Source organism: Cyprinodon variegatus, unplaced genomic scaffold (assembly GCF_000732505.1).
Source record: "Cyprinodon variegatus isolate N-32 unplaced genomic scaffold, C_variegatus-1.0 Scaffold136, whole genome shotgun sequence".
Lineage (NCBI taxonomy): Eukaryota > Metazoa > Chordata > Actinopteri > Cyprinodontiformes > Cyprinodontidae > Cyprinodon > Cyprinodon variegatus.
In genome coordinates, this window is record NW_015150589.1 from 151,015 (window position 1) to 174,958 (window position 23,944).

The 23,944-nt window shown below is 36.3% G+C and overlaps 2 protein-coding genes across 2 annotated transcripts in view; both read left to right on the plus strand.

Moving 5' to 3' along the window:
- The window catches only part of vdac1 (voltage-dependent anion channel 1), an 11,864-nt gene extending 4,235 nt beyond the window's left edge, over positions 1 to 7,629 (plus strand). Inside the window, exons 3-9 of the mRNA XM_015376569.1 lie at positions 2,714 to 2,763; positions 2,845 to 2,997; positions 3,219 to 3,271; positions 3,368 to 3,595; positions 4,015 to 4,165; positions 4,946 to 5,003; positions 6,568 to 7,629. Coding sequence (XP_015232055.1) covers positions 2,714 to 2,763; positions 2,845 to 2,997; positions 3,219 to 3,271; positions 3,368 to 3,595; positions 4,015 to 4,165; positions 4,946 to 5,003; positions 6,568 to 6,659 — 785 coding nt within the window. The 3' untranslated portion in view covers positions 6,660 to 7,629. The remainder of the gene's footprint in view (positions 1 to 2,713; positions 2,764 to 2,844; positions 2,998 to 3,218; positions 3,272 to 3,367; positions 3,596 to 4,014; positions 4,166 to 4,945; positions 5,004 to 6,567) is intronic.
- A 4,475-nt stretch (positions 7,630 to 12,104) lies between these two features.
- Positions 12,105 to 19,646, plus strand: LOC107085914 (chromosome unknown open reading frame, human C5orf15). Its single transcript, XM_015376570.1, has 3 exons — positions 12,105 to 12,250; positions 15,308 to 16,038; positions 18,194 to 19,646. Exons 1-3 carry the CDS (start codon positions 12,124 to 12,126, stop codon positions 18,326 to 18,328), a joined length of 993 nt encoding a protein of 330 aa, XP_015232056.1. The 5' UTR covers positions 12,105 to 12,123; the 3' UTR covers positions 18,329 to 19,646.
- Positions 19,647 to 23,944: the final 4,298 nt, after the last annotated feature.

Sequence of the window (23,944 nt, forward strand, 5' to 3'; positions counted from 1 at the left end):
ATCTGATCCATTTTTAAAAGACTCACAAAACAAATCAGAAATATACATTTGTCATATTTACCAGCAACTAAAAAGTTCCCTCCACCACTGAACACAAACGACTAAACTACATTTAAGTAGCAACACTGCAGCTTTTAAAACATCCAAACAGGACTACAACTAAATACAGACATTGGAGCCTTTTTAAAAAGATAGTTTAATGAAACCATTAACTTCTGAATTATTGAGCCCCAGTATAGCCTGTATGTCAGCATGAAGTTTAGTGCGACACAATATAATAATCTTATTTTCCTTCTTAAATTATGTTTATTTCACAAAGAGCTGAAATGGTACTATGGTTGCCAAAACTAGCTAATATAAAACTCATCTGTTCTCCTTAACACACCCTTACAGCGTTTTTCAACCCGAATGTTTGTTGTCTTGGGCACTAAAGTGTAATTTCACAAAATCACAGCTTACTATGGAGTAAACGGCTCACTCTTTCCCTCTTCGTTCGCTCCAATTTTGACCTTTCAACTCCATGCTTAAGCTAGCAACAGCTGTGTGAGACTGTGTTTGAGGGGAGGAGCAGAGCAGAGAGAATACACTGTTCTCTGTGAGGGGAGGGGCGGCATGGCGCAGGTCAGCTCTTAGGAAGTGAGGAGCAGATTCAAGACCAATTTATGCTTCTGACGCACAGCCTCTGCAACTGTCAAATCTGTCTCTATGCACGACAACGCCCCCTGCACAGAGGTTCTGCAACCGTCGTTGCGCACCTCAAAAAAATCCTGACTACGCGTCGGACAGTCAGAAACCTGCATAGACAAAAGCAGCTGTGATTGGTCCATGGTATGCCCTTCCGGTTGTCTGTGTTGTCGTCCTTCTTGATTCGGTGCTGGGGCGCGCCATTTTTAAAAACCGAGGACCAACTACAATGGACAACTACAACGAAAGGTCAATCGAGGAGGTTCGGAAGTACAACCACTTGTACGATGCCTCAGACAAATTATATAAAGATACCATGGTCTCTGCCAAAACTAAGTTCTTGCTACCATGCGCCGCTGTTCTTGCGAGTTCTCAAATAGGCTTTGGCAGGAAACTGCTGTGCGTCCCTAGAAATTCCAGACCAACGGTGCAGAAGCATACCAGCAAAACTGGTTAGTGACCAGACCCAAGCGACATTTGATGTGTGCGGTTGCAGAAGTCTAATCTGCCCCTCAGCGCCCAACCAAAGTTTCTTTCAGCTGTTTGCTGCAAAAATAAATGATATGATGATATATTTATGTCTGCCAGATTAATACAGACGCCAACACACCGCGCAGGTCGTGTCTGATCTAACAAGCCAAAGCAACTCTGTTTACATTCAATAAACATGGCGCAGTACAGGTGAGAGGGATTCTGACAGATACTGGAGCCAAACAATCACATTTACATTCATATTTAATAGATTTTTAGAAGTGTTTGTTTTCTCAAGCTATAGTTTGGGTCACTGCATTCTATATTGACATTGACATTTGTTCTGGCCGACAATCAATTTATATGATATTGGTGCTCAATTAATGAGGTTTGAACTGGTTTGAAATGTGACTTATGCCACTTTTTAGGACTGGTATGCCAATAAGCAGTCATTGAATGTCATATTTTAGTTTTGACAAGATTTCTTTAGATATATAAAAAAAAACGTATTTATATATATGTGTGTGTGAGGTAGTTTTAACGTAGCTAATTTAGGTGTGTTGTAGAAAACAGTAAGCATTCATTTAACCAAATCTATTAGTTAATTCTTCTTTCATGGTGTGACTGGGTGTTCTGCCAACCTTGTTAGCATTTTCTTAGCCACAGCAACCAGAGCTCTGCTTCTAATGTTGCAAACAGGTGATTACCAAGACTGACTGAAAATGAGAGTGTGACCTAATAAAAGCAAAACTGTTATTTTCATACATGTAAATGTAGAGGGAGGCTGAATGTTAAAGCCATTGCTTTAAAGCAGCAGATGTAAATCTGCTGCTTTGTTTAGCCATGTGTCATTTTAGTTTTTAATGTAGTTCAAAGTTCTTCTTTTAAAAACAAAAAAAGCCTAACAAATCTAAATGTGGAGGTGATTTTAATCATTTTTACCCATGACAACACACATATTAACATACACTTAGCATGCCAGTAGCATATGTCACTTCTAAAACTGCCAGATGCCACTTTTTGCTCTAGGTGTTGCTGTTATTAATCATGGGTCTTTGCCCCAAATTCTCATTTCTGTGCGCCCATACATGCACGCCTTTTTTCTAAATTCTAGACTCTGTTCCGCCTTTATCGGTAAAATATTTCCATGTTTACTGTGATGCTCCAGCTAATTGGCCCTGTATTGTAAACTGGACAGTAGGTCTGTGAATGCGTGCCAATTACAAAAAAAAAATGCTTTTCCTTTTTTTTTAATTTAATCAGTGAAAACCACAAACAAACAGCAAAAATATCAGCAGACGGCATATTGGTATTCTTGCTTGTGTTATGCTTTCCTCATTTTTTTAATACTTCAGAGGTATCATACGTGTAGATGTCCTTTACTAAAAGATAACCCAAATCGCCTAAAAGGGTCAGAATGACTTAGACAACTTTTATTGTCATTTTGTATACACAGAATGTATAGAAAACGAAAAATCAGCCTATAAAGCCATCATTATTGTAGAACTGCCTTTTAGACACAACTTTGATCTTTTTCTCTAATGTTTTCTGTTTTCAGGCTTCGGCCTTATTAAGCTGGACTTGAAGACAAAGTCTGATAATGGACTGGTAAGCTTACTGGCCTGTTTGAGCACTAGAGATGTCTGGTTACATTTTCTGTGTTGCTGAGTGTTTGGATTTAACCCTCAGGAGTTCACCAGCACCTGCTCTGGCAACACTGAGACCAGCAAGGTTGCCGGGTCGTTGGAAACCAAATACAAGTGGGCAGAGCATGGACTCACCTTCACAGAGAAGTGGAACACTGACAACACCCTGGGAACAGAGATCACCGTTGAGGACCAGGTGATTTGGTGTGAGAAATGTAAAATTGTTTAATTGTTCACAGGAAAATGTAATATATACCAGTAAGCATGATTAAAATACTCAATATTCATCCAAAGGTGCATTTAATTGAGTTTTAAGAGCTTCCAAGCAATTAATTTTCTTTCTTTTTTATATATATATTAGAAATATATAATTTAGTCTATTTAAATATTTTAACACGATTTACTTTTTTTCCACAGCTACTTAAAGGGTTGAAGCTTACCTTGGATTCCTCCTTCTCTCCAAATACTGGGTAATGGCAGCTTCTTTAGCCGTTTATTAAAAATTAAACATCCAGCTCTTGATTCTTGCGTATATTGACAATCTTTCCTCACCAAACCTCTGCCAGCAAGAAAGGCGGCAAGATCAAGACAGCCTACAAATGCGACCACATCAACCTGGGCTGCGACGTCAACTACGACATCAACGGTACAGCTGTCCATGGCGCCGCTGTGGTGGGCTTCGAGGGTTGGCTCGCTGGCTACCAGATGACCTTCGAGGCGGGCCGGAACAAGATCACTCAAAGCAACTTTGCTGTGGGATACAAGACTGACGAGTTCCAGCTCCATACGAATGTGTAAGAAAGAAAGCAACCCTCTGCTGATTTAATTGTTTTTTCAGCTTACTTTATTACTTTCTCTTTACATTCATAACAGATGCATTTTATTTTAATTATCTTAGACCCTTTGTTTTTGCTTATTTCGATTCCAAGGGTCAAGTCTTTTTTAAACCAAGATGATTGGATTTATTCTATAAGTCAGCAGAGGTTAAGGTTTCAGACTGTGAGTGTGAGGGTCAGGACTTGTTCCTGCTGTGTCCCTGGAAAAGCCTGTCACTTTCACTTTTTGTCTACGATGTCTGAAGAGGTCAGACACTTGTTACTGTGCATAACAGACATGCACATTTCAGAATAGTATTCCCTGTCAAAATGAAAGATTTTAAGGCCAGAAAGATGCTTTTCTTTATAAGTTGTGAAGTAACTCTGTTTCTTGACAGAAACGATGGCACTGAGTTTGGTGGGTCCATCTACCAGAAGGTGAACGATAAGCTGGAGACGGCCGTCAACTTGGCCTGGACTGCAGGAAACAGCAACACCCGCTTTGGCATTGCTGCTAAATATCAGATTGATGCTGATGCTTCTTTCTCTGTAAGTTCCCCGCTCTTTGAATGGACAGCTGCAAAAATCATTTAACATGAACAGTTGTGTGTTAATGTGTTTTTGTCCAATTCTAAAGTCCCTCTATGGTGAAGAAGCTGCACCGCATCTAAACATGTTGCTAAAAGCACCTGCCTTCTTGTAGATTCCTCTTGGCTTAAAACTTATTCAGACCAAAACAGCAAGAGTGTGCGTACTACACAAAGGTCTTTGCTAATTTAGTCCTGTCGATCACATTAGGTTTAAATCCCACTTCCCACAGAGCCAATTAGTCTGCTTGTCTTTGAACTGGGCCCATATCTATTTGAAGGGACTCCACTAAAGTTTAACTACAGAACTACTGCGACTAAGGCTGCAACCAACGATTATTTTGCATATCCATTAATCTGTCGATTATTTTTACGATCAATCGATTAATAATTAGATAACTGAAGATTTTTTATGAAATCTCTCTCTCTATATATATAGAGATATATATAGATATATATATCTATATATATATCTATATATATAGAGATATATATGTATGAAATGCAATTTACTCACATCTAAGTACATTGCATTTAATTACTGCTCTAAGTGTGTTTCTCTGTCGACTAAAAACATGTTCTATACTCAAGTTACACTTAATTGATTACTAAATTAGAGACCGAAGACAATTCAAATATTAAGGTATCAACAAAGACACCTTTTTTTTAAATTAAGGTGATCTAATTAAATTGTAATCATATTTGTTTCTCTGTTGCTGATTTTGATCTGTTTTTCTGATAGGCAAAGGTCAACAACTCCAGCCTTGTGGGACTGGGCTATACTCAGACTCTAAAGCCAGGTAAGTTCAGTCTTCAGATCATTAAAAGGGAGGCGAGTCATAATTTTCGAAGCTCTGCATATTCGATAGTGTTCAACCTCTTTACTCAAAACCTTAAAGTAATTTTTTTTATGTTCTGAGGCTAAAAAATGTTAAAGGGAAAGCCTTTTAATACCCATTGCTAAAGAAGTTGCAGGAATGGGTATGAAAATGAGCACAAAATATATTAATAAAGCTATCAAAAAGTTAATCTAGTTTCTTTTTTTCTCCCTAGCAACATATTCTTTGGACAGAAAGTCACAGATAGGGTATGGTTATGCAACTAAACAAAACAGGAGTCAAAATGCTACCATGCCGTCTTTCATTTGACTCAGACACAGAATTTACATTATTTAGCAGAGATGCGTGTTATTTTATTGTAATAGTAATAGCCTGTAGGTATCAGCTGATGTTTTGCATTGACAGAGAGTAAGAAAAATAAACACTGACATATAACAGACTTTTTTTACTCAAAAGGGGACTTTTTTGTGTGTTTTTGTAAAACCAATTTTCATTTTTTTTTTTATGTCTGGTTTCTATCTCTTGAAACAGCCTTAAACTCTATTCCTCCTTCTTGTTACATTCCTTTAGTTTTAAATATTACAGAATAGGGTTGTTAAAAATATTTATTATCTGAAAAGTATCAGTTCTCAAATGCTGCATCCAGACTCAATATTTATTTGGCATGGTTTCAACACTAAAGTCAAGTTTTTACATGTTTTTGCTATTTTTACTTTTGGATTTTTTGATGATTTGTACAATAAAAAATAATACATGACACTTTCAAAATATTGTGAAATTGTGTTAAATTTGGGTTATTTTGAATTAATTAGTACAAATGTTTGTTGCATCTCTGATTCTGTGGAGAAAGCATGTTTGACATTGAAAAATGTTTTTTTTTTTTTTTTTTTTGCTTCAATCATTTGTCCTTTTTTTATCCCCATTGTATAGAATATTTTCCTTATTATTTATATTGTGTCTGAAATTTTGGTGCCATAGGAACCCGGTTGCAGAGTATGAAAATAAAACGTAACTTTATAACCTTTATAAATGTCAGCCGCATGTTTCCTGTGTTTCTAAGACTAGTGTAATCGCTCCATTTTTTTACATTTTGCCAAAATGCAGCACAGATCCAGTCGATCCAGTGTTTTCTCTCTGACCATCAGTTGTCACTCTGTGCAGTTCTATAAAACTTATCATTGCCTATATAGTTGTGCAGGTTATGTTTCATAAAGAGCTGTTTCCATTTGCAAGAGAAATACATTTTTAAACTGTTTGTCTGCTTTTAAATGGTGACAATGTCCTTTAGGAACCTTTTCTTTCAAAGGCAGGGATACCTGTCACACATTTTGATAATGATCCCTGCGTAGCAGTAATATTTAAGATCGTAAGTAGCTCATATTAAAAAATGTGACGCCTTTTCACTGTTGATCATCTCCGCAGCAGCATTATTCCATCAATATATTTTACTTCTTCCAATTAAATGATTGCCCTGTGTGCTACATTAAATAATTTAATAACAATGCTTACATATGTGTTGTTACAGGCGTGAAGTTGACACTTTCTGCTCTCCTGGATGGCAAGAACATCAACTCTGGTGGGCACAAGCTTGGTCTTGGTTTGGAGTTCCAGGCGTAGATGGAAAAGACAGCCAGCCTCTCCTCCCCCACACACTTTTTTTCCCACCCACCAGAAAATAATTATATCTTAAACCTCTGTTGATTAGTCCAGACCTTAAATCTCCTTTTTTGTCCTTGAAATGTTACAGAAACTGTGGAATAACTTTAAGATTGCAAACGGACCATTTTAATGTTCAAAAGCCCTATCAAGAACAAAGCTGTAATAGTTTCTTCAGATTGCTTGTGTAGTTTTTAAGCAGAGAAAAAAAATAGGCAGTAAATCTTGAATCCTACGCTTTTCTTTTAGTATAGTCATGCAGAAAGCTTTCGTTACTTTTTAATCCAATGAAAAAGGGAAAATCTACTCTAGATGAGCCCAAAACACATTTCTGGCTTGGCACAGTTAGCATGCAGTTGTGTTGTTACTCCTACAGATGGTGCTGTTACTGTAGCTCTAGAAAGCACTTCTCACTCAGATGGCTTTGTGGTTATAATTTTTTTTCAAACATTTCCACACTGAGAGCTCTTATGTCTGTCTTTGATATATTATATGATGGGAGGGGTTAGTTGTCCCGGATGTAAGCAGCTGTCGTTAGCTCTGAGAGACACTACAACCCAACGTGTACATTCTGTGTTTCTTGTCTCACCCGTCTTTCGTGTCTGTGCATTTGATGTGACTTAAGTTTTTTTTTTTGTTTGTTACATATAGCAGCAGAGAATATAATTTTATTGAGGGTTTTACATAGTTAGATCCACTCAAAGTCTTAAGGAAAAGACGCGTCAACCCTCTCTGATCAAGAACACCGAGATAAACTGTCAAGCACTGATGTTCTGTACTCTTGATAAGTTTGTGCTTCAAGGCGGAGGATGAAACAAGCAGAAACACTCCATGGAATGGTTGTCTTCCACAACTGGTTTTTGGGGATCATGGTTATTGTACTTGACAGTATTGTCATTCCCTGATCTAAATAAAGAATATCTTGAACCAATTTTTTCTGTCTATAATGAAGCCTGTTATTTTTATCCTTTTATAATCACATTAGGACACAAGTGCTTCTATTTCAGACTAGAATTCATCCTGGTTTTACTTTTAGGGAACCATCAACCTTTTGTTTTTCACAAGTTCAATTAATCTTGCATCACTTTTGAGCGATGCTTTTATATATCTTTTTTTTTACATAAAGGTGTACTATACAATTATCAGTCAATAAATAAAAAGCAAATTAACTATAGTCCTTATTAACACCTATGCTTTTCCATCACAGTTCATACACTGACTTACTGGACTATTAATCTGTTTTTCATCAAAAGAAACACAGAAAATTGTGTCTTTGACTGATAGAATTCACTCCTTCAGCAGCTCTTTCCAGGAAAAAATTGTCGTGAAACAGATGAGCTTTGGGCTAGTTTTTAAATCTAGATTAGGAAAGAGGGCTTATTTAGTTAATCTCAGTAAAAATCTCACCTGATATAACTGTCTAGGAAAGGGACAGTCATTGTCTGATAAGCAGGACCAAGTATATAGTCTGTAGAAGTTGAATATCCCATAGCAGTGTAAAAAACAGTCTTGATGCACGCTGCTGGGGTAGAAACTTCCCTGACCAGTTCCAGCAATCTTGGATTTGTAAATCCTTAATTCACACAGGCAAAAACTTCTGGCTCAGTCTGTAAACATGTTTTTAGAACTGGGTGTGTTTTGCTAACAGTTTATGGTAACATTAAATTTTTCTTCACACTGCAAAAATCCCCTCAGTTATTCTCAAACATCTGCTTAAGCCAGTCTTCGAATACTGGCTCATCAAGCACTGTGGACCCAAATGTTAAAATTAATAATTTAAACCAAGATCTGAAAACTCCTTTTCTTGAAAAATCTCTGACTCAAATGTGTTGAGGTAGTGAAATGTGTTATCTTTTTAGATACAGTCCCCTCTATGGATTAGTCCGAGTTATTTGTGCATTAACCAAGCGCAACTTAAATAACGTAATGAGGAACGACTTGACTTTAATAAGGAAGTGGCCACTTCAGGGACAGGAATTGAAACTTTCCTTAGGCTTTAAACGTTATATGCAGAACTTCAGAGGCTTTGTTTTGTCAATGTTACTTTGCATTTCCCCTCTCTGTGATGGATCGAACAGCAAGAACAGTCAAGCACAGGTGTATTTTCAAAAGACAAGGTTCTTTTATTTAACCCCAAAAAGAAAAAAATGTCACAAGTACAAAATGGAACCAAACATGAGGTAAAAGAAACAAAAACTAGTCAAAATAAACAATAACAGAACTAACTCAAACAAACTGACCTGACTTATTGAAACAAAAAGAAACTTAAATAGTGGCTGATCAGTTAAAAAAAAACACATGGGACAAAACTTACACAAACCTAACTGAACAAAATGAAGCAAAACCCCATTTCCCCCATACCGCTGATGTGGTATAGTCCAAATTAGCTCAGCCACCTGCTAGTTACTCAGTCAAGGGACTAGATCAGCTGAAACAGAATGTGCACACTAATTTTGAAATACAGTGCAGTGGTGATAAAAAAAAATCCCAAATAATGAAACCCTATTTAAAAAGGAAACTAAATATCAAATGATATGTTACCACATCTGTGAGGCAGTACATGCAGCCATCACACTCTCAAAGATGGAGTAAATAAAATACAGATTTTGATAATAAGACCCAACTGGATGATTAGTTAACAGTGGGTGAGGCTGGTCCTGCAACACCACACTGAGGCTGCTGTTGATTAAATATAGTTTAATAACCTTACCTTGCAGCACAGTAGATTGTGGAATGATAAAACTTAACAATTGCAGGATTATATTATCATATAGCCTCCATGCTAAAACTTTGTAATAATACAGAAAATAGTGAATATTTCACTTGCATCCAAGAGGTTTTGTACTAATAAATCCAATTTATATATAAATTGAAAAATACATTTGAATCTAGGAATCGTATTGGTCTTAAGTTGAGTAAGCAGAATAAAAAAAGTGCATTAAAATGCTGATACCTATGTTTCTTAAACAAAAATATTAAATGTACATAATTGCATTTTTCTTTTTAACTTAATGGGTTTCCTTAAATGCTTTCTGTTACATTTACTTATCAAGTTTTACAGTGAACTGAATTTTTCCCACATTGAGGAACAAAATGACTTTCAACAAAATTAGGTGGTTCCACACACCACACTGCTCACAGGAGATCAGCCAGCAGAACCATTTGAGAGTAGTTATTATTTTGATACAGATTTTATATTCAAATGAACTTGCGGGAAAAAATGAACATCAATGAAAAAAGTCGGAATATATAAGGGGTAACGAGAAGTCAAATTCTGTTTCTTACCTTTTATTACCTTTCTATTAATTCAATAGTATTAATTCAATTTCCTTCAACATACTACTTTTTTCTACTCTTTATAAATCCTGTACAATATAAATTACTTGGAACAAATAAATATTACTCTACATATGAGACAAATTGTAGGTATTTTATGACCTGTCAAACAGGAAGTGGAACAATAATTATTTACATAACAAACACGTCTTGCACTAAAACTGACGTAACCTGTCAGAGCCTGGGCGTGACTCTAAACAGGACGTTTGTGATAACTCTGGTTCACTCATGCAGCGTTTAGTTTGTTGCCACGACATCAGTTTGTAAAAACTGGATGAAAGACTTTGACTGTCAAGTTCTTTCTTTTGTTCTTTTATTTTTTTATGATGCCAATAAAATGTGTCTAAGTCTAAGTTATTCATTCACCAGTTAACTAAATGCAGGGTAGTGTCCCTGTCATGCTGTAGGGATAATGAAGTTTTAAAAAAGGTTGGACGGAGAACGGGAGTCCGACATCTTAGAGCTATTTTAAGTTTCCCAGGTGCAAAATTTCATTGCAACAAATTTCTAATGTGGCGTACTTTTATTGCTGTTATTGTATGCATGTTTTAAAAAGTTTTCCCAATATCAAACGTCTTTTAAATGAACACTTGATAACTCTTTGATAACTATTAAACATTTTGCTAGTTTAAAAAAGAAATCTAAAACAGGAACCAAACAAGAAAATGCTCATATGTTCCATAACAGTTTGCTGGTTTGCAGTCTGGGTAGAACTGAAGAGGTAGTGGTGAGGGAGGAGTTTTTTTCCTCTTAAATGGAGCATAAATGTAGCTTTTCATCCCCCTTTGAAGGTGCAAATCACTTTACACATTTATGGACTGATTTCAAGCTGTAATATGGACCAGGTTTAAATGATATCCCTTCCTTGTTGAGGTTCATATTCTGGAAACATATCACACCCAGAGACGTAGGAATGCACATTGACTTGCAGTTAAACTGGTTCTTTAAGTAACACGTTTCTGTCATTAAAAATAAACTGAGCGGAAACAAAGAACTATTAGCTTTTAAAAGGACACAGTGTCACATATTGTCATGGAACAGTCCTGTTCTTCCCTTACTTTGACTCCATAGTTCAAAGCCTTGATGTGGCTGAATGGCATCGAAATAGTACATTATGGCAGGGGCAGAGCTAGATGGGGGTCCAGGGGTGGCCATGGCCACACTTAGCTAATTATTGGCCACCCCTGTGGCAACCCTACCATTTTCTTCCCCTCTAACACAGACGGTGGCAGCATTAACACTCTCAAGTGGAATATTCCAAACATTTTAAGTTTTCATATGTTAACAATTACTTGACAACAAAAACAATGTGGTCAATTATGCACATCATTATACTAACATTAAATATTATAATTCATGCTCTTTTCAGAACTAGATTATATGTTATATGGAGTAAAGAAAAAATGATGTGCCTCTGAAAGTCATCTAGGAGTCTTCAGTGAAAATCATGATAAATGATAAATTAATATTTTAATAAAAACTTAATAATCAATTTATGTATATATTAGTACTTGTAAATATCAATTTCATGAAGAATAATTGTTGATAAAAGTAGGTAAGTGATGAAGAAAGGAAGATATGTTCGCCCCAGAACTCAAAACTGAAAGAATTATATCTACTATACCTTTTATCTAGAAAGCACAGATGTTTAAATATATTTGTTAGCAAAGGTTGTAGGAAAGTATAGTTTGTCTTTATTTAGAAAATATGGCTGTTGTGCTTGTTAATTTTCCTGTTGCAATAGTGTATATTGAGCCTGAGGTTCTGGCGCCTATCTGCTTTTGGCCACCCCTCAGTGTACAATGGTTATTCCATGGCCACCCTTATAAAGATTTTCTGGCTACGCCTCTGCATTATGGTTAGATGTTGCATCAGGATTTGACAATAAGCGTTTATTGACAGGACAGAAAGACTGTTAAATCAGCCTGATTTTTTAAATAACTGAAAACCTCAATGAGTGTTTTTAATTACCACCACAAACCCCGCCCACTCCCGGTACCGCTCTGCTCAGCGGCTATAGAATGATGCACACCCAGATGCTTGTGTAGATGTGGCCGACAAAGCCCGCCCCCTTCATTCACTCACCAACATGGCGACACACGGACATCAGAGGCAACGCAGAGGAAATATTTACACCCTTTGTTTGGTTATTTTTCTCCAGTTATCCTTCAAAGCCTGCCTTTCAGCTCCAACTCCAACTAAGTCAGTACCGGAAGGTATGGAAGTCTGGTTTTGTTACCTGCGGTAAAGATAGTTTTAGCACCGAGAGGCTAGCTGCTGTGGCTAACTAGCATGCCCTGTTAGCAACTGCTATGTTATTTTGGACAGGTTTATGATGGAATAGCTTGTTTTTTTGTAAAGGTAACATGTAAAAGAGAGGGGGTTTCTAACATTATACTTCTAATATGTTAAACAAAAATAATGAAGTTGAAGCTCTACTCTTCTGCATTAAATGTGTTTTTTTCATATATAAATAGCACACAATCTAGCATTGTTCTTCTTTTATCTATGAGTTGACCATTAAGCTTAATTACCTTGCAAATCTGATTTATAACGCTTGAGTCTGATAACATGTTAGAAGTTTTGCAAAGGTTTATATCGGACCTACGAGAACTCTGTCATCATATGTTCGCAGGGCTGCCAACTTTTAACCAAACCTGGGAGTGAGATAGTGAAATAATTTGAAAACGCAACCCTGTCAGGGTTAGATGAGGACAGATGCAGCTATAGGTTGGAGATCTTCACAGGATTTAACTGAAACAAAGTTGTAAAATGTTGAATTTTTAAAGCACAGTAAAGTGATCTATAGTTATTTGGAACATTCTTCACACAATATACATTATTTTCTACATTCTGGTGATTTTCAGAGAACTGAAGTAAAGAAGTATGGGCCCTACTAAAATATTTGCATCTTGCTGTAAACAGAATTTCTCAACTGTTTGAGTTATTTTACACTGTTCAAGTAAACTAAAAATGGGGAACTTAATAAAAATGTCCAATGACACAGGACAGCACTTCTGTGGATGTTTGATTTGGTCGATGTGATTTAAATTAAGTTTTTAAACATATTCAATGGACTAAAAATAAGAATACATGAATAAGAAAAGTATTGATAAAATAACAACATCCCTCTGGTTCCTCTTATATCAATCCTAACTGAGTTGTTCTGCACATCCTCTCTGGATGTGTTTGGTCTTTTCTTTGGTGGCGGATGTTTTGAAAAATAAAATGCAATGGTTCTTTTTCTTTTTGTGGACCTCCTATGGGTTTGTGAGAAATACCTGAAAGCTTTAAGAATTTAGTTTAGTTTAGGTTTAATTAGTCCTAAAATCCAACGGGAGATTATTAAACTAAACTAAGCAATAATGATCTAACTTGTGAACAAAACATGGACTAAAACTAGGACTAAATCAGTTGGCTATGCTAGAGCAAACCAGTAGTAAAGCTAACTAAAAAAACAGCACTAGAATAGAGAAAACAAACCTTTTGATTTGATCCTACACTTCAGTCTCCACAGTGATAATTTAAGCTAACTGCTGTATATTTTATTCATATTCAGTCAAGTGCTAGATTGTTTAAAATCTTCATTAATTTACAAAATGGATTAACCAAGTCCAGATGAAATAAGATAATATTAAAATGACAAACTTCTTAATAACTGCTCAGAGATCCAGGTATTTTTTCAATATCTGGAGCAGGTCCCTGACATCGGCTGCTCTCAGCACAGTGAATAGGTGGGCTGGTGCAAAAATACAGACTGGAAGTTAAGCTGGCATGTCATTATGTGTTAGCACTAAGGTTGTGTTAACAACGCATACTGCATTTTTATCAGCATGGTACTTTTCCATATAAGGGCTTTAAATAATGATTATTATAGTAATCGCAAAAATCTTTGGATTATTTTTTTTTCAACGTGAAAACGGTTGCATAGAGCAGTGTTTTTCAATCTTGGTCCTCAAGGCATCCTGCCCTGCTTGTTTTAGATGTTTCCCAGCTTTCACACACCTGTTATCAATTGATAGCAGATTATCAGGCTTTGCTGAACTTCAGAAACATCCAAAACATGCAGAGCAGGGTGCCTTGAGGACCACGATTGAAAAACGCTGGCTTAGAGCATATTGACAAAAGAAAACTTTTATTTTTTTTTCTTAAAATAAATGTTTTTTTTTTTTCATTTTTTACAATTTTGGTATAATTGTGTGTACACAAAACATTATTTTGTGTACACACAATTATATTATTAGATCGAGCCTCATATATACACAAGTGCTTTACAGCAGCTCCCAGTTATATATTTAAAAATTTAAACATTAAATAAAAAGTTTTTATTGTGCAAATTCTCCATTTTCTAAATTTTTCTTTGAAGAGTTTTTTTTTTTTTTTTTGCTTTTTTATTTTATTTGGAGGAGTTTTAAATGGCTTTGACTGAGGAGTTGAGATTCTGCTGTAGATTTTATTTGCTGTAAAGATGTAGTTGTTGATGAAGATTTTGCAGTATTTTAAATGTTTGTTCAGTAGCAGAAAGGAAACACTTGCCCGTTTTATCCGTGTTTAACCTTTACATGTTGGATGTAAAATGTTTATCTTTGTGAGTTTGAGGAGACCTGTTTAGCGTGAAAAATTGGGGGTTACATTTATCACATGTTATACTAACAGAATCAAAACAACGGACCTCCTGTTTGGAGATTATTTATGCTGGCAAAGTCCCGTGGCAATGAATAGATGCTTTCTTTTCTTGGGGGATGTCTTAACTCCGCACAAAAGTTCCCAGTGTTTTCCTCTTGTCCTGTCTTAAGGCAACGCCCCATATTCCCTGAAGATGAAGTAATGGGACTTGTTTGTTAAATGGTGTCATTCAGTCAGAAAAGCTAATAAAACTTTAGCTTTCACAGCTTGCAGCAAAAAAACAGAATTTTTTATACCGGCTACATTTTGGTTGATGTTGGCTAACGAGCCAGAAGCTAAAATTGGCAAGCTGTATCGGTCCAGGGCAATTATGTAAAAGTCAGATGTAATGACTTTCTAGTTTGCCGATGCTTAGAGTACTATCCGATCCATATCCATATGCCCCCCACCCCCATATGACCTCCCTCAATTTAATAAAAAATCTTTGTTAAAAGCAACTTATTCTACCAGTAGGATTGAGGGCAGATTTAGTTCATTTTTGTGTGTGAGTTGAAAAGGATGTCTCCCAAAGCAAATATATGGACATAAAATTGTCCTGCTGTATGTAGTTTTGCCTTCTCAACGATTTCTTTATTTGTTCCATGCAGACCCTAAAGGACCTCCTGTACAAGGCAACCCACCTGCTTCGCCAACCCAAATGAGTGTAACATCTTCAAGCAATCATTCAGATCCAAGTATTACTACAAACAACCTGCCAAGATCCAACGCCACTAATCCTATACCCCAAAATGACAGCAAAACCACAACTATCCAGAAAACCACACAGCCGGATGGTAAAAATGTCACCACAAAGAGTTCATCTGTTTCGTCAACTCTGGGGTCAATAGACAAAGTAAGTGATACTACAAATCCAGTGCAAAATGCTTCTCTGGGACCAGATGCGACAGCAACAAAACCGACTACACAACCTCCTTCAAAAGCTTCTACTACCGTCAAAGCGGCAACACCCGAAACAGAAAAGCCTGAAAATGACATCAAAGACGCTACGACAAACCCAACCACAGTGGAGAGCATTGATGCCCTGCTGCCAACCGACGACAAGGAATCTGAAAACACTAATAATTTGGACGATACAAATGACAAGTATTACGATGATAATGACGATGATGACGACAGTGAGGATTACATACAATCCACCAATGACGGCATCTTTGAGTTAAAAGACAATAAAGACCAAAGTAAAATGAAACAGCCATCACAGATATATGAACCCAACAGCAACGACTCTGAAAATCAGGACTCCAACTTCTTCTTTCACCTGGTCATCCTGGTTCTCCTGGTGGCCATTGTCTACATTACCTATCACAACAAGAGGAAGGTGAGTTTTTCCATGATGGTAATTATGGGTTGATGATCAGTGTTTTAATATATTTTTTTAGTTTAGATATTTTAATCTTGCTCCTGCTGTGGTTACAAATTCTGATGACATGCTGAGAATGTGTTAAAATGACTATTTTTTTTGAGCTGTATGGCTGATTTAGTACCTCAGCTTAGCCCCATCCACTGGTGACCATCTAGCTGAAAGAATCCTGCAACACTTTCTCTTGTAAAATATATATTTAGGAAAAATATGGGGTCATGAAATTCATTATAAAATTATTATATACTGCTTATGTTTCATCCATTGCCTCTGCAGTCTATTCCAGCCGATAAATTAAGAGATGATCCGGGGAAAAATGCATTTACTCCAAAAACCATCCCCCAAATTAAAGGTTTTAGTAGCTTACTAGGTGTTTATAGATCACATTGGTTTTTGAGGGGAACAAAAAAGTGAAAAGGGTGAAACAAGACTACCATCTCAGTTTAAAGCCAGATTATCGGTCCTCATTGTTCCTGTATAACCTAAACTCTAGCTGTAGACTTATTTTAAGGAGGCATGGCTGATATGACAAAAATGGACAATTTCTTAAATTAAATAGTGATCCTTTGGGGATTTCTGTTTACAAAAGCTTAGTTCTTAAAACAGCCCTGTGTAATTATTTACCTCATATTAGCGTAAGTGAAAACCGTGCCGAGGTGGGTCTGAGCAAGGTAACTGAGTGTAAATGGCACGCACAACTAAACCGGACCGTGCCAGACACAACCGAACCACGCTAACATGGTACTAGTTCATCAGTAGGGCTCGGCGCGGTTCAGTTTTGGCTCGTTTCTCTGATAACAAAGAGCGCATGAGCAGAGTGCGTCATCTCCTTACAGTCAGCCTCCGTAATCATGAAATTTCAGATATTCATAAAAATACTAGCTTCCCTACTGTGCCAAACAATTTCCAGTTATCATTCTGCTTAGCAGTGTAATAAACCTCACTGCCTGTCGTTGTTTCCTGCATTTGTAAGCCCTGATTAGACTATAGTTTGACGTATCCACTTCCCAAAAGGGAAGGCGAGGAACCGTGCTAGCGTGGTATATAATGGTTGTAAGGAACTGAGCTCGGCACGGTTAACCGATCCAAGCTCGGTGCAAACTTGGCACGGATCGGTTTCAGAGGGTAGTGGAAATAAGGGGTTTTTAACTTGGGAAGGTTGGTGCCTGGGTTCATAGTTCATAGTTGTCCTTAAACATGGATGTTTAATGTAATTTTAATTCAATCATTCAAACTGCATAGAAGAACTGATAATACACCTAAAGGGGTCAATAGACAAAAATTCAAGCAAAAAAAAAAAACTACCAATAAGGCATTAAGGCTAAAATAAAACAAAATGACAAAAGAGCAGCTTAAAAAGTAAGTAAAATGGAGCCTGATATGTGGAATAAAATGGCAAGTTAAAAAGATAAGTAAAGAAGATCATTATAATGGCCTTAAAATCATTTGTGTTTTCACTCAGTCATTGATGTAGGAACAGTTGGGGAGAAACACTACATAAATGCTTAGTTTCCCCCATCTGATCTCCAATGTTTATGTTCAGCTAAAATAGTTACATAATACTTCCTTGGCAATTAATAAAATCGTTTTGCATCTTTTTTTCCACTTAAGTTGTCGGAAAGGGAAGAAAACAAAACTTGTCAGTGTTAATCTGTATTATACTGTGGGGTTAAAGGTATAATAGAGGGTTTTGATGAATTTTTTAAAAGACCTGCCCTCTCCACTTAAAAAAAAAAAATTCACATGCATAACCCTAAACCCACTCCTGAAATGGAAAGCCTATTAAATGTGTGAGAGCTTGCACAATCCCATTTCTCCTCGTGCACCCTCTTTTTAAAAGTTGTTGTTTGCATCGCAAAGATTTTCATTTTTTCCACCATGTCAGACTCAAAAACTGGTAAGTGAAAATGGGGAAGAGCACATAGGACGGACTTACGTAAATGTATCACCAGAATGATTGACAATTAGAAGGACCACTTATTTTGATGATCCATCCAGAAAAAGAACATCCTCCGTTATACCTTTAGGGATTCCAATATTATGAGTCTTTCCTGTCCATCAAATGATTTCAATTAGCATTTTACTCATCATCGCTCTGTTTCTTATTCCTCAGATTTTCCTATTGGTTCAGAGCCGTCGGTGGAAAGAAGGTTTATGTTCCCGCAACAACGTGGAGTATCGGCGCCTGGACCAGAACGTCAACGAGGCCATGCCGTCCCTCAAGATGACCAAAGATTACATTTTCTGATTGGCACTGTTCATTCCTCATGTCTAGATCCTCTTTGTATGATCACTCGCATAGTAGAGACACTTAGCCTTTTTTAAAGATTTACATTAAAGCAGGGGGAAAAATTAACATATTTTGGAGTAGATCTATTAAGTTGGTTGCCTATTTTGATTTTTCTGTTTTTGTTTTCTCTGGGTTTATTTTTGATATAGAGGTCTTATTCAAGTCTATGGTCCTTGTCCAGCTGCTGCTGTGCTGCTCTTGCAGTACACTTAATTGATACTCAGTTAGACTTAAACAAATAATCGCTTGTAACCTTTAGCTTTCCTAATAAAATTAACCAAGATAGATTTCTCTCTCAGCAGCTGAACCAAGCCATGTACTGGCACACAAAGCACTTTCTGTGTCATGCATATATTTATATAAAAAGCATTAACTAGCTAAGCAGAGCAGCATGTAAATTTGGCAAAAATCAACGTGCATTTGTCAAACTACTCACTGGTTGCACCTTGTAGATAAAACAAGAAAATAGACTTTTTGTTTTCAAGCTGTACCGATAATTTAAATGTAGGTTTTTTTTTTTATCTAAAAAAAAAATATTTACAGAATATATGTTGAATTATTCTCTTGAAGTTGTTTTCCAACAACCTGTTATGAAAAATGCACAGTGGCCTCTGTATGCTAAAGTTTGGTTAATGGATGTAAAATGAAGTAGTTAGGCATTTTAAAGATGCACATTAAGCATTTGATCAGGGAGGAGTATTCATGATGATGGATGGTGTTGGATGATTTTGCGTTTAAGCCATTTACAAACTTAAATGATTGGTGCAGGATGGAATGTACTAATATTGTAATTTATAGGAGAATCATTTTTTTCTATGTTTGCTGCCCAGACTTTGCTGTGCAGGTGTTCTGAGGCAGGCCTTTCGTTCTATAGGTTTCCGTCAACACATCACCATTGATGCAAAAAGTTATTGCAGGCTGGAAGAGATTTAGTCAGTAGATCTAGGTCACCTAGCATTAAGCTGTCCACAACTGGCCGTTGGAATGATGTGCAAAAGAAAATGTAAAGAAATGTTTTTTTTATTGCAATCACATTTTTCTGCTGTTTCATGCCTTTTTTTTTTTTTTATCTCAATCAGTTGATGGCCTTTGTTACGTGCATTTACAGGTGTGCTGTGCTTTACAGATTTGATTTTTGCAGATTTGCTTTGTGCTGCCCAGACAGCTGCTGGTTAAAATGTGGGTTTTAACCTTATGATCAACACTGCTCTTTCAATCAACCTTTCACACTGTACAATCTTTTTCTCAATAAAGCACAGATTATATAAGTTCTTGTTCTTTTTTTTTGGTTCAGGGTGGGAGATCTTTTTCCTTTATCTTTATTGGTGATCTACGTATAGTTCAGATTTACATGCAGGTACTTTTACATAGATGTTATCTCGTAGGTGTGTGTATTTTTTTTTTTGTATGAGCTACAGCTCATGAAAAAAAATGACGATTCTCATATTTTCAATAATGCAGAAAACAACACTACAAAAATCTGTTTTTTTTTTTAATAAGTGCATTTTTTTTCTTGAATTGAGGAGGTAAGTGAGCCACTTCGCCAATTAAAGCTACAGTGTGTAATTTTCAGCGACATCTAATGTCCAGACTGCAGACTGCAGCAACATGAACATCTCCCCCCCACCGCTTCTCCCCCCCAACAGTACGGTGAGCGTTACGGGACAAAATGTCTTCCACGACGTCCGCATCACCTACCTTCTCAAGTGATGCGGTTTGTTTAGATAGATAATTTTACAGATAGTATTTCATTAGTCTGTGTAGGGTATAGATTTCATGTAGACTTAAGATAATAAATATACTTACTTTCGAGCGTAATGGGCGATCTCGCAATCGCTAGTTTGTTGGCTCTGCGCTGCCGTAGCGCAAAGATGTCTGCCTCCATGGCTGCGAGACCCGCTCCTATGTAATTATAAATAACGAATTCTAAGGCAACACAAATATTAAGGTTAAGAGGCTGAGCTCGTAGATGATGATAAATAACACAGTTATGTATAATATATTACATCTCTGACTGTATATCCCTGCAATTATTACACACTGTAGCTTTAAACAAGAAAATTTGCATTTGAAATAAGAAAAAAAGGCATTGTCTTTTTCCAAGTGCATATTATCTAATTCTTATTTTAAGAGTAGATATACTTATTTCATTGGTAAATCATCTTTTTTATCTACATGAATTAAGGGGAAATACACTTATAAGAATTTTTTTTTTGCTTATTTCTAGATTGTTTTTGCATTGAAGTGGGTTTCTACTGTGGGTAGCACAGCTGCCTTGCAGCAAGAAGGTTCCGGGTTCGATTTCCTACCCAGCATCTTTCTGCATGGAGTTTGCATGTTCTCCATGTGCATGCATGGGTTCTTTCTGGGTACTCCAGCTTCCTCTCAGTCCAAAAACACAAACAAAATGGTTGTTTACCTGTCCAGCGTGTATCCCGCCTTAGACATTTGGAGATAGGCACCAGCACCTGTCACGACCTGAGCAGGGATAAGCCTGAGGAAAAAGGGATGGATGGATTTCTACTAAAGAAAAGGAGCTATTTTTCTTTTTGACAGTGAAATATCTAAACGCATGACTGAAATTATAAGTGGAGGCTAAAGGGGTAAGAAATTGATTCAGTATAGAGAGGAGTCAAGTAAAACCCTTTTTTAACCATTTGGGTCTGATTCAGAAGTTTTTGTTTGGGTGAAGTCATTCCTGCAGGAGCCTCTGTTCAGTGACAGATTTAGGAAATTTGCTTTAACTGTCTTTTTCCCTTATTATTTTTATTTTTACATATTAACGAGTAACCAGAAATCTGCTATGTCATGTTTGTTCAGAGTCCAGTGCTTTACAAATAAACATAAGAGCATTCCCTCTGCTGACAGCTAGCGATGGGGTTTTGCAATCTCCTCATGGCTGGAATTACTTTAATTATTTATGAATCTTTTCTGCCAGATAATGTCCTGGACATCTTTCAAGTCATCAGATTTCCCTATGATTGTGTTGGGAAGTCTTTATCTATCTGATGTAATATACAATTTATCTTGATATGCTGTTTTTTTTTTTGGCTTCACTAGCTGCAATTTTTAACCCTCTGAAAAATGTATATATTATGAGCAACAACATATTTTACTTAAACCACATAGTTGACGTTACTGACACTCTGAATTATTTCATCAGTCTTGTGATTATAAAAAGGCATTTAAAGCATGTTGACAGATGCAAGCGGAGTGAAACCGGAAACGATTTATACTGAATTGGACAAAAATACATCTTGATTATTGAAACTGCAAGGCTTTAAAATGTAAATTTACAAAAGCAATACTTGTGAAAAGTATTTTTTTCCAAGAACGCCCTTTATGCAGCTGCAATTTGAAACTCAACCACAAGAGGGCAGTGTGCACACACATAAAGTGCTTCAAATAAGCAAAGATTTTCTGTTATCTGATCTAGTTTTCTGCAATGTCCTTTATAAACTGAAAGGGGAAGATGAATGGCACTGTTCAGGTTTCTGCATTTCTCTTGTTGGCAAATATTATTAGTAACTGTTTTGTACAGTTTCACTAAGAAAATCATTATAAATTATTAAGAATCTTGTTCAAACAATATGTTCTGGGATGCCAAAAAGCAGGCATCTGTGCCTGACTGATAGATTAAAGGCATAAATTTTGCTCAAATCGGCTTTCGTTTGGTTAGCACCAAAAATAGGAAAATCAGATTTTATGCATTAAGAAGCAAATGAACAGTGAAAAATAAAATCAAAATATTGATTCAGATTTTTTTTTCTAAAGGTCTTACTTTGATGAATGGCTGCCACGGTCTGATCCTGGAGCTGAATTGGTTTTAATGTACCACAGTCCTGCACTGAAACATATTGCCTGGTCAGATTCTAACAAGGCTCTCCTAAATCACAGAAACTACAATGTGAATTGTTGCACCAAACAACAAAGCATATGCAACCAGACCCCACTTCTTGTGAAATGTCACAATTACACCCAAAAGTTAAGTGCACAATTTCTCATAGAGGAGCAATCTTACTTAAAGTACTCAGAGTGTTGGCAGTTCAATACGAAAACAAGACTGCACACTTAGTAAGCACACAATGGAAGCCATTTGTATAACTTGTCTGCTAGATTTTAAAGTTCTGTGAATAAATAGAGAGGATACAAAACAATGGAAGGGAATGGCTGAATAAAATATAATGGATATTTTAAAAATAGGATCTCTGAACAGAAATGACCATAGCTGGCCATGGATTCGACTCTTGGATTGAGGTCTGGACATTGACTGGGGGGTCTAAATCACTCCATTTGAGTTCTGACTTTTATTCTGCTTGAAGTTGAACCCCAACCCCAGTTTTAAGTCTTTCTCCACATCTAAAATGTTTTCACAAATTGATTTACTGGAATTTATATTTTTTACCTTCTCATCAGTTCTGAGTTGTAACTTCTCTGGTCCTGCTCAAGTAAAATATCTACCTCCACCATATTTCTAATCGGAGATGATATACTAGTCTTCTCTCTTACAGGAGCACTTTCTCCTAAATGCTCACTGTGTCATCTAATAACTTGTAGCAAGCTGCATTTTTTTTTCAATGATTAAATTCTTCGTCACAAAGTCATAAATGTCATAAAGTTCCGATTTGTTCAGTTCTTGAGATTTCAACAGATTTTTCCACCCAAGCTGCTGATCTCTGCAGCACCTCTAGATTTGCAATCATCCTTTTGAATGCTTGTTTGATAATCAGAATCAGAAATACTTTAAGAATCCCAGAGGGAAATTGCTTTTGTTACACGCTCCAGTTACAGTTTTTTTTTATATATATATATATACACACACACACACATCCAACTACACAATATAATAAAGATAAAAAAAAAAGAATAAAACACTCTCCCTGCCCAGTTTTTCAGTTTAAATAGAAACAGGTTGGCCCTATGTACTACATTGTGAGATTTTCTTTAAGGACTTAGGGAAACTTTTTCATACAAAATATTGAAAAAAACCATGTAGTAGCGTTCTTCCAACTCTTAGATATGCATTACTTGGAGTATTAGTAAAGTTCCAGCAGAGTATGTTGAAGTATTTGGTTGTATGACAAAGTTCAGTTTGCAGTACAAATAATTTTGCATTTTGATTTTGCTTAGATGCTTGTGAAATTTCTCAAAGAGAGATTTCTATTTAGACATCTTTGACCTTTAATTAGGGAAAATGTATTATAATCCTTAAAAGACACATAGTAGGCTTAAATGACCACTCTCTTTTACAAGGTCCACATTTTTACAATTGAGGTGATTTTGGTTGTTTTCCTCAATAAGGTCTGTATTAAAATTTTTATTTAATATACTTTCTTATATAGTTAATAGTTTAATGAACATATAATGAAGGAATAGCAGATATATAATACGATTTATAGGACTGCTGTTCACCTGGATAAGCCAGTAGGTACACTTTATAGTTGAAAATACTCACTTATCCATCTTTAAAAAATGGTTTTCAAATCACTTCTATGGCTACATGTGTATAAATTCAAGCACTGAGGTATGTAGAGTGTTTCTACAAACGTGTGAAAAAATGGGGCGCTCTCAGGA

Bases quoted from the DNA above. Each gene is read 5' to 3' on its own strand.
- LOC107085914 (XM_015376570.1), top strand. From the start codon at position 12,124: ATGGCGACACACGGACATCAGAGGCAACGCAGAGGAAATATTTACACC. The intron at 12,251-15,307 runs GTATGGAAGTCT...TGTTCCATGCAG, and splicing joins AACTAAGTCAGTACCGGAAG to ACCCTAAAGGACCTCCTGTA. The intron at 16,039-18,193 runs GTGAGTTTTTCC...CTTATTCCTCAG, and splicing joins CCTATCACAACAAGAGGAAG to ATTTTCCTATTGGTTCAGAG.